This window comes from Liolophura sinensis, chromosome 7 (genome assembly GCF_032854445.1).
Source record: "Liolophura sinensis isolate JHLJ2023 chromosome 7, CUHK_Ljap_v2, whole genome shotgun sequence".
Lineage (NCBI taxonomy): Eukaryota > Metazoa > Mollusca > Polyplacophora > Chitonida > Chitonidae > Liolophura > Liolophura sinensis.
In genome coordinates this window covers 43,600,895-43,611,738 of record NC_088301.1, presented here as the reverse complement: position 1 = coordinate 43,611,738, position 10,844 = coordinate 43,600,895, and the positions used below count along the sequence as shown (strand labels likewise).

At 38.5% G+C, this 10,844-nt stretch overlaps 1 protein-coding gene across 1 annotated transcript; it reads left to right on the top strand.

Annotated features, from left to right (window-relative positions):
• Window positions 1-5,711: 5,711 nt before the first annotated feature.
• LOC135469991 (transmembrane protein 168-like) lies at window positions 5,712-10,628 on the top strand. Its single transcript, XM_064748671.1, has 3 exons — window positions 5,712-7,064; window positions 8,047-8,321; window positions 9,513-10,628. Exons 1-3 carry the CDS (start codon window positions 5,740-5,742, stop codon window positions 10,058-10,060), a joined length of 2,148 nt encoding a protein of 715 aa, XP_064604741.1. The 5' UTR covers window positions 5,712-5,739; the 3' UTR covers window positions 10,061-10,628.
• The last annotated feature ends 216 nt before the right edge of the window (window positions 10,629-10,844 follow it).

The following is a 10,844-nucleotide window of genomic DNA, read 5'->3' as shown; positions in this document are numbered from 1 at the left end:
GTCATTGTGGCAGATTGTTCTGTTAATATATCACACACATTCTGGAGTACGACGTTAAACCCCAAGCACTCACTCACTCACTCACTCACACACATTCTATTAACTCAAAATAAAGATTGCTTTAGCCTAGCATGATAATATGTTGAAGTATGACGCAGTATTGCGTTATGGCAACAGAATACATGTTAGTATCACGGACTAGTTTCTACTGAAATTAACTGGTTAATTTTTTTAGTGAACTGGATTATCTTGTTTATCATCAAACCGTTATTTACTGCTTATCTGGATGTCTAAATACATTCCACTCATCTATTTACGTTGATTGTCACAACTATATACCGGTATATATAAGTCACAGAAATTAGTTAATTAATTGACTTCCACATAACTTGCAAACAGTCAAAGATTCTCAATATTTTTTGTACTGGTGATATAACATTTTAGGGTCACTGTTGCCCCATGTTCCTATATTAGTAAAACACTGGCTACTATGATGCTGCAGACCTACTATGAAATGAATGTATACATTTTGAGCTTCCGTAGTTGATAAATCATTCCTATTTTCACCACACAGTATAGCGTGAATCCCACTTATTAGAGCGGTGTGAGTCGAGAGAGTACATACGTGTACATTCAAGACGCTATGCACATGTATGAATATACATGCATCTAGCAGCTATAGAGATCTGCTCCTATTTACTATATGCTTTTTAGAGTTGACACCAGTTAGCGCGTGCCGTCTTGTACCAGAAGTAGATCAAAAGCCCTAGCTTTGGACGAGATCACTGTAGAAGGTTAATACATTATGCACTGTATCCCTACTGTGCTTGAAATATCGGCATAGTCAAACCGTGTCCTGAGCCACAGGAGGGGATTTCCTCCAGCCTCGTTCCGACATCGCCACATGACGAAGCCTGAAGGGGAATCCCTGCGAGGCCATCTTGGGACTGGTCAACGATACTTGGAACCACCTGCAAGGTTAGTCTAATTAGGCAGGAAAATAGGAGTGAATCCTAATAAACATGATTAAACTTCGTCATTTAAGAACGGGAAAGCACCATCAATCTTCAAATATTTCTGAGCGAATTCTTGAAGGAATTTGTCAAACTGCTCAAGTTTGTCAGAGAGCAACCACAACAACGTAGGCTTAAGTTATGTCTAGTTTATTGCACTTATTTTTTTTTTGGTTACTAGTACGTTACCAAAGCAACATTACTTCGCAAGCTACTTCGTTCACTAGTGGTTATTTGATACTTAAATTGTTGATACATACAGTGCATTAAAAGAGACTTTACAAGGAATTAAAAAATCAGCAGGCATTGGCTCTATTCTGTTGGCAAACTTTTAAGTTCAAAGCAGGACATTTTGACATGAAAAGTGAGCTATAATTCTGTGCAGCTGATGTCCCCCATAAGACCAAAGAGTTAATATGTGTAGAATGCTTCTTATGTTGGTACGTCTGCATGTATATTATTAAGTGAGGGGTGTCCATGGCTGAAGTGGGTAGGATGACAGCTCGGCACAATCAGCCAGGAGCCTCCCACCAATGCGGTCACTGCGAGTTCATGTTTAGCTCATTCTGGCTTCCTCTCCGATCATGTGGGAAGGTCTTCCAGCAACCTGCGAATAGTTGTGGGTTTCCCCCAGGCTCTACCCATTTTCCTCCCAACATAATGCTGGCCGTTTCCATGTAAATGAAATATTCTTGAGTACAGCATAAAACATCAGTCAAATAAATGAAATAAATATTATTACTTAAAGACGTATCTTCAATTTTCTCATCTAAATCATAACATTACTCTAGTTAAGGAGTGGGGTAACTTGTATGGAATAATACAGCTGCGAAAATTACAGAAACAGCCCCAAATGTGTCGGATTGAAAGGAAGGAACATTCACCGGTGTTAACACATGTATTAAATCTTCTCTAGTATAAATCGATGCAAGCCACATGTTCCTACTAATTAACTAACCTGTTCTTAGGTTTGCCTAACCCCAAAATAGTCTGTGACACTCACACAAAGTGGCAACAAAAGAAAATTATCTAGATATGGAAGCATCTTAATAACTTCAAGCCTCCAGTATAGGCTAGGAAAATGTGATTATTTTTCATGAATAGACTTTAATTTCATGAACCTGTTTAGTTCGACAACAGGTTAGTTACCTATTTCTTCTAATTTTTACGAAAGATATAAGTAGTGCAAACAGTTATATTTCTCTCTCAGTTTTTGGGAAAGTAAAGATATGAATTTGTTGGTTATTAAATGGAACCATGTGAAAAAAAAATGAAACTAAATATTCTGGCTACACTTACATGTGTATTGGTTAAAGGCAAAGAGAACAGTAAAGTGTAGTATATATGAGATGAAAGACCATTAAAAACTGTCCAGGAAAATACTTTGACTTAATTTTTTACAATTTTTCTAACGGAGTAAAATGGTGTTAAAAGATTAGATTCTACCTTGGTCTGTTGTAACTCAGAGAATATCATTTACATCACATCCATACTTTTTGCCTGAAATAATTCGTTTTAAGGTGAAATCGGCAAAGGCATTTATAGATCTATTTGTATATGCATTTTGAATGATGAAATGTAGCAGTCTTATGTATGATAAGTAGCAAAAACCTTATATGTCATCACTTGTCCAAATGTCGTCAGAAAAGGCTACCATAGAATCAGATGTAAAAACTGCATTTTACTAGGTTAGGCCAATTGTAAAAGATAAACCCAACTATTTTCCTGGGCAGTTGTTAATGGTCTTTCATCTGATCATACATGCATCATTTTTTGTGTTTTCTTTGCCTTTAAAAAAAGTAGATTGGGTCTATTGTCTTACCAATTACCCAAAAATTAGAAGAATTGTGGTACTTACAGAGATAACATGGTTGAAGTTGATTTATGCTAGAGAAGTTTTAAAGGAGAAGAAAATTTAAATATCAATCAAATACCATTGAAAAGAGTATGCATTGACTGGCAGGTTGAATGCCATAAAAAAACATGTACCTCAAGTTGACAAATTATAAATAAAGTCAGCGCGACTCTATTTTGCCTAAGAACTAGTCCTGAAGTCTTCTGTGTTAGGAGGAGAATTGCCATCAGAAACCGCCAAAGTGCAGTCGTAAATTTCCGGTAGAACTCTTCTTTCCAGAAGGTAGCGAAGAGTACAGTGCGTTTTCCTCTTGACGATCGGGAAACCGGAATGTTGGACGTAGGTTCCGAGTTTACATGAACAAGCCAGCAGTTTTAACGACTCTCATTGGCTGAGAGGCAACACACCCCCAGCATAAATTACAGGGTGTTAAAGATGGAGGACTTGATGAACTCAGTGATTTATGCCAGCTTTGCTGTTTTCAGGCTTTACCTGTATGGCAAGGAAAAATCTCAAAATTATGCAGCCGGCACCACCAGATAGAAAAAAATGTGCTCTTTTCATCCCATAGTGTCATGTTTTTAAGTTTTCTTCTCCTTTAGAAATGTGTGAACAGCGATAAATTTTCCTTACCGTCAGTCCGACACATTTGGGGCTGTTTCTCTCCTTAACTCATGCAACAGCATTGCTCCCCACTACACAACTTACAGAGTAAATAAATGTGATGGTTTATACAGATTAATTATTAAAACACTTTAAATGTGAAAATTGATGTATGCTATCTATATTAAAAGAAAAGACAACAGATAGCCTTAGGTTTGTCAAAAGAATGGTGGAAAAAAACCTAAACAGCCACAGCCATTTGGTTCTGATGCCCTTTTTAACTCTATAAATCAACTAAGAATCTGCAATTCTTACCAGGTCTTTTCATTCTTTCTGGGATATGCCAGAAACAAGATGTGTTGCTTGAACCACATGCTCACATTGCGACAAGGCATAACAGTGTTTTGTCTAACCTCAGCGGAAACATCTGCGTCCTTGGGTTATAGAACTAAAATAGCACCTGTTTGGTTAAAGTTGATAGCAGCATGGTGCTTTTTATTTTCTCAATGTGCGTGATTTTGCTTAATAATAGGAGAACAGTACAGGTCTGGCTGAACAAATTTCAGTCGAAAGCAGGATACTCAAGCTTTCTAAAAAGTATCATGCTTCATTGTTAATAATGAGATTTCAACGAAAATTATGTAGAACAAATTGACAGTACTGCACAAATGGCAGGTGTGAGTTGAGGCAGCCATCTTGTGAATTTTATCCAATCAAACACGTTGCTATCAGGTTGCACAGCTTAAGCTGTGATGTAGCCATTACCTATTCACTCGCTCACTCAATCACCATTACCATAAGACATTTTTTTGAGATCGTTTACAACGATTTAGTTATGTGTAACATGTACATTTCACAAAGTGTTAATTGTAGGACAGGTCTGTATCATTTACGGACCACCACATATGTAAAATCAGTTGATTTACAAGCCGTGTAATTCGACGTTATGACAAATTATGTCACACAGTAGCATACCATCTTGGCTCAAACTGCATTCATCTCCCAAAATTATATTTTTTGTCCTTTATTTTAGCACTTAGTCAGAAGATTGTAAATAATAAATATCACAGTCATTGCAAAATTCATTAGGGATGCCAAAGTTTTATGGGAATGAGAAGGTGGCATCTCATTCTAATGTTCTTAATGTTAATTAAATCTGAAGATGTAGTTTTTTTTCTCTGATCTTATTACAACTGAAGAATTTAAATTGTGCTCCTTAGTCTCTCTTGTAATGAAGGGATTTTTTTTGTTTCCTCTTATAAAATACAGTAAAATTATTGAAATGCTGTGTTCAAGCCGAGGGGCTTTCTCTGATGTCCGCGATAACTAGGTCCGCACTGCTTTCATCTTGGAAGCCACTGCTACAAATTTGAAGCATAAAATCCAGCGACAGTTGAATGTGTAGATCAACCTCAGTGGTGATTGGATTTATTTCCATTTGCTTCAGAATAGAGCATGAATCTAGTTGTACAACAATCCTATTGTAATTTTGTAAACATTTAATAGGGGTCAAAATCACCAGCACAACCCCTCCGCGGGCTGCGATCTGATCCAGGAATGCCACGGTTGTGCATCTACAGCTGGGTTATTGAAACAGGGTCACTGGAGTTCCTTGTAAGTGATATAGTAGGCCTATTTTCTCAACAGTTCAAGCGGTTAAAGAAATTCTTCCATTATGTCCTATTTCCCAGAAAACTATATTTATCACTTAGGCCTTCATCGCCAAAATTCACAACTTTTATCTGCAATACATGTAGGTTACTGCCTAGACTATTTTACGGAAAATACCTTTGATGTTAGAGAGCTAGAGTAAACGTGACTTCACCTTGCTCTCAATAATGGAGACATGCTGAAGCTGTGTGAAGACAAAGTTTCACTAAAGTTTTACTGGGTTGAAAAAAAATCTAAACAGATATTTAATGCAGTTTTATGATACTTTGAATGGTAGTCTTTGAGCGGACATAAACATTAATCAGGTGCTGTGTTTCACTTTAATGAAAAAGCAATATCTTGTTTATGGAATATCAGAAAAATAAAAAGTTATGCTTTTTAATTTAAACTAAGTGGGGTGCATTATTGGTGGATACATTGTCTTTTGTATTAAAAATTGGTATCAAATTCAGCTGAATTTCTGCTTAATTCATGTATGCTTTTCATATTTGGTTCTAAATTTTATTTACCTGTGTTGTAACTTAACATGTACATGTACTTGTATTTTCTTTCTTAGCTGGAATAAAGGCAAAGAGCAGACAGGTGGAAAGAGAAGTCATGATCATAGATGCTGATGATTGCAGTAATTCCACAACATCCACAATGCCCAAAACCACCCAGTATGCCCATTCAGTGATGGCTTTACTGGTTCGTTTGTTCAATTTACTGAAACATCTAATTAGAACCAGGTTAAAGTTGAACATTCACTTAGTGGGCTACCTGTCAACAGCCTGCCTCCTTGGTGGATTGGGAGTAAATTTGTACACCTCCTGGACAGTGCTGGAGAATGTAGTGACCTTGCTGGTGATTTGCGGTGGACTGATTCTAAGGTACTGCTTTACCTGGGAGAAGCTCGGACAAGCAGTGCTGCACATATGGCTTGGGGGCGTGCTGGGCATGGTGGTGTTTTCCCAGCCTCTGCACCTGAGCAAGGAAGAAAGCTACAATTACACCAACACAATCACCAATGACTTATTTCTTGTATCTCTTAGCTTCAACTGCTTATGGAATGTTATAGAAGTTGTATTTAGCCTAACGACTGAAGAGACTGTATTACTGTCAAATGTGGAAATATATGAAGTCGTGGGATTAGCAGTGGGAGCTTTGGCAGCACCAGAGGCTGATCCTCTTGTCTGGTTCCTACTCATAACAGCTTTCTGTTTTACAACAGTCTCAATAAGATTGAAGTCACTACTTGGCATACTTAATCTTTTCACTCTTCTTGTTGTATCTAGTATGTTCCTTTTTCCATTGCTAAATCCCATTAATCTGTACGGGATCTCCTGCTTTGCTGGAAGGATTGCGATTCTGTCTATAAAAGATCTACTTTTCTCTGGATCTACAAGCCTGGACAGGTGGACTGTTATTTTGTCAAGGTCTAAAGTAATAAGACATCTTGGAATACTAACCATTTTCCTGATGAAGATGGCCTTGTGTCCGTTGACAGGGGTGCTAGCATACAGTCACAAGGAGTGGTACATAGTGGTTCCAATATTTTTTGTGTGTGTATTTATCTGGCTCTGTTTCCATGTGATTTCATTCATAAGTGTCTGGAATCTAATGGTGAAGATCACAGATTGTAATATCACCCACACGAACCTGAGCATCACGGAGGACGGGGCAAAGAGCATGAACCGGGTCATGTCCTCTAAAGGTGTGCGCCATTTTGCTTTGATCTCACAGCGATTGCTGTGCCTGAGACTGGTGATGACGCTGGTGCTGCTTGCCATAGGCTGGGAAACAAGAACCGGTTTAAGCCTGACATTAGGGCTAATCATCCTTCCACTAGACAGTATGGCTGTCAGTCTCTTCCATAACCTGGGCTCCTACTTGGGAGGGACATGCACAGGGTTTGGGCTCGTCGCACCTGCAAACCTGCTCAGGTGATATATGTATTGTTATTTTCTTCAGGGCAAGTTTACACATGTATATGTATTCTCACAAATGACCAAGGTGGTTAGTGTGGCATCACAGCACCATAACGCAGTAGCCTCCCACCAATGCTTTCGCTGTGAGTTCAGGTCCAGCTCATGCTTGCTTCCTCTCGGGCAATACACAACTTGCATCTGTTTGTGGGTTCCCCCTGAGTTTTCTCCTACCATAATACTGGCTGCCGTCATGTAAGTAAAACATTCTTGAGCACGGCGTAAAACACTAATCAAATAAATACATGTAAATAAATAAATATTCTCGCTAAGGAAAACTTGTAAGATTAGCAGCCTTATGCTCCATAAGATATACATTGATTATTGTTATTTAAGTCCTCAAGTTATGAACTTTTTGTAATTCATAGTCTTAAAGCATACACGAATAGGTACTCGGAAAACTTTAGTTTTAACTGTTTTTAACCCCACCAAAAAAAGAAAACATTTTTCAGGTATGCCTCTCGATATCCATTCAAATTTAAAATGCATATTTTCTGTCAGTGTTGAGAATTTTCAGAAAGGGCATCATCTATAAACTTACTTTGCATCAGGACCAGCTTTACATTCCCCATTCAGGCTTTCCTCCCCACAAAATTGTTTTGACAGCTATCACTGTTGGCAGTATCACTGCAGGCTTCTTGATTTCCAAACCTACCTCTGCAGCCTGTACAAAAATTGTAGCTTAAAGCTCTTTTTAATTCCCCAAGAAGAAAGCTGAATTTTTTTATTTTATTTTATTTTCTTGGTTGTTCTATTTTAATACATCTTCTGAATAAATTCTGGATTATATGTATGTTAATGGATAAGGACATGTAAAAATGTTCCCTCATGTACATGTATGTAATATCAATCTCAGTCATTGCTGGTTTTGTGATTGTATGCAATGTTTGTTTATGACCTGTTAATCATTACGGCCATTGGTTATGGTTTTCTTTTGTAGTCCTTCATCTGGTGCTAAACTGCTAACTCCACATGCTTTTCAAGAAATCGGGTCCCGTTCCACTACCATCATTAACCTGGTACAGAGGTTCTTTGCTTATCACATGATAGACTCTTATGGATGTGACTATTCCACAAGTGGGCTGACTCTTGAATATGTCAACAACAAGCTGAGAGCATTTTTCGATCGGCACACCAGTGATGGTCCCCGGTTTGATACCTACATAGTGTACTACAGTGGAGATGTATATGACAATGGTAACTGGGCCTTAGCAGGTGAGGGTAAAATACTAGAAAGTTTTCTTGTACATTGTACCTCAGTTTGATTCATTCTGGAGTTCTACGGATAGAACCACTGGGAGAGGTATGTGTACAGAGAGAGAGGGAATAGACAAGTTCAGTAATGAAGTAAATATGGTGGTTCAGATCACTTGTGCTGGTCCACAGCATTATAAAGATATGTCCCAAAACAGATGGAAGTGATCCTGCATCACCTGTGTGATGGAATCTTACATCGGGCACATCCTACATCACAAATGTTCTATATCACATGTACTAGTCCTACATCACATGTACTAGAGCCCTACTTCACATGTACTAGAGCCCTACATCACATGTACTAGAGCCCTACTTCACGTACTGCAGTTCAAGTTATATGTACTACATATACTGCACCATGTGCATGTGATATTTAACTGCCTACATCACATGTGCGGCAGCCCTAAATCACATTTACTGGAGTCCTACGTTACAAGTACTGGAGTCCTGCATCACAAGTACTGGAGTCCTACGTTACAAGTACTGGAGTCCTGCATCACAAGTACTGGAGTCCTACTTTACAAGTACTGGAGTCCTGCATCACAAGTACTGGAGTCCTACTTTACAAGTACTGGAGTCCTGCATCACAAGTACTGGAGTCCTGCATCACAAGTAGGCAGTCCTACACCACATGCACTGGAGTCCTAGATCACATTGAATGTAGTTTTACATCATATATACTGGAGTCGTATATCATATTATTGTGTGCTACATCAGTCACTAACACCCATTTTTATGACATAGGTACGTGTGCCACTGCTCTGTTTCCTTCACTGGGAGAGCAGTGTTATGGAGGGTCTTAAAGTTGATATGGTTATAAGGGGAAGAAAATAAGTTTCCTAGTTATTTCAACAAGTTAATCTACTCTTTACAGTAAACACTGACCAGTTGTTTTATGCACAAATTCTCCACATTTTACTTCTAAGGGAATGGGTTCAGTTTGAAATGTCTGTTAGTGCAAATCAGATGTCCAAGCCATGGCTTCTGTAATATACCTGTCTCATTCCATGGTATTAACGTCATACAATGTACACGCAGGGAACAAAAATGGTTTATCTTTACTATATGCCATTGTGTATTAAAAGTCATGAGGTTATGACCCGTTAAGCACTGCATGCAGAATTAACAGTTTCTGGTTTTCTTCCTCAGGTAATGTCTCTCTAAGTCTGGACGCAATATTGGAGTGGTGGCAGGAGAAGAACAGGGGTTCTGGTGCACGTCTCCTGTTGGTCCTAGATACACTGCACTCTTACCACTGGGCCAGACAGGTTTCCTATGTTAAAGATGCCTTTGTCGCTGTCCAAACCTGCAAGTTCCTTCCCCAACTCGACCCTGAGGCAAGCACAGAGTGTGGGATAGGAGATTTCACCCTTGACTGGATTGACTACAACTCTGGCAAGTCACCTTCTGTGACACGGTCACTCAAAGGGAGACCCATTCAGTCTGTGTTCGGAGTTTCCCGCGTATGGACGGACTTCTCGTTCCACCTTCCCACAGAGCATGATTTCGCCCAGCATTGGGACAACAACTTTCCAAAGCTGACACGCCCTCTTATTCGGGCGGTAAACTTTCCACAGGCTGGTAGCTTGTGCTGCTGCAGTGACTGTGTTACACGGTGGGTTAAGCGTAAAAAGATGAGGTGGCTGCCACCCAAAGAAATTGACACTGGTCATGGTTTCAAGCTTGTACGCTCATAGTTTTTTTATTTTGAGCTTCATATATATTTATTATTCAGTTATCTCCTTTTAATAGATGTTTGGAGTACATTGATCATTTCTACTAAGAGAACAAATATATTTTATTCATTGTCAAAGACGACTTTTTTAGTTACATGTAAATCTCGTTCCATTTTCTCCACATTAAAAGTATTACTCCTGCAATCATTAAAATATTCTACAAAGTACTTAATGTAAATATTAATGTTTCTCATTTAATGAGAATTGACAGAGATGAGTATAACAGAGGGCTCGAATGAGAATCAAGCACATTCCTGCTCAGCATGGGAATATACTCGTGTTTTGGACTCCGTATTGGATGAAATGTTTTTTGTGCTTTTGTTAATACCTTCATATACAAAGAAAGAGAAAATATTTCCTTAGATGTATATGTAGTATGTGGTATTCATCGTCATTCTTGTAAATCCAGTATCATCAGTCCACAACTCTTACATCTATTTCATGTGGTGAATTATGTGAAGAAATGGTGTGTCATGCTGCTCTCATGGCATGAAGAAAGTGTTTAATTCACATGTTTTAATGGTTTTGCAGAATTAACAATGTTTGTCTTCAATTCCGAAATTTTGTTTGCTATACATCCAGAGGTCTGACAAACCTGCATGTTATTTTGCTCTCCAAACCATCATTAGAAGAGTGTACTTAACACCCTAATTGTTCAGCCTTTCCAACCACCACTGAGAACAGTATTTTGAAACATTCTCAGAGAACTATAGGGTGCAGAGAAATAATCTTCACAGTTTTATGA

Coding starts and splice junctions, on each gene's coding strand:
- LOC135469991 (XM_064748671.1), top strand. CDS start 5,740: ATGATCATAGATGCTGATGATTGCAGTAATTCCACAACATCCACAATG. Junction 7,065..8,046: donor GCACCTGCAAACCTGCTCAG/GTGATATATGTA, acceptor TTTCTTTTGTAG/TCCTTCATCTGGTGCTAAAC. Junction 8,322..9,512: donor TGGTAACTGGGCCTTAGCAG/GTGAGGGTAAAA, acceptor TTTCTTCCTCAG/GTAATGTCTCTCTAAGTCTG.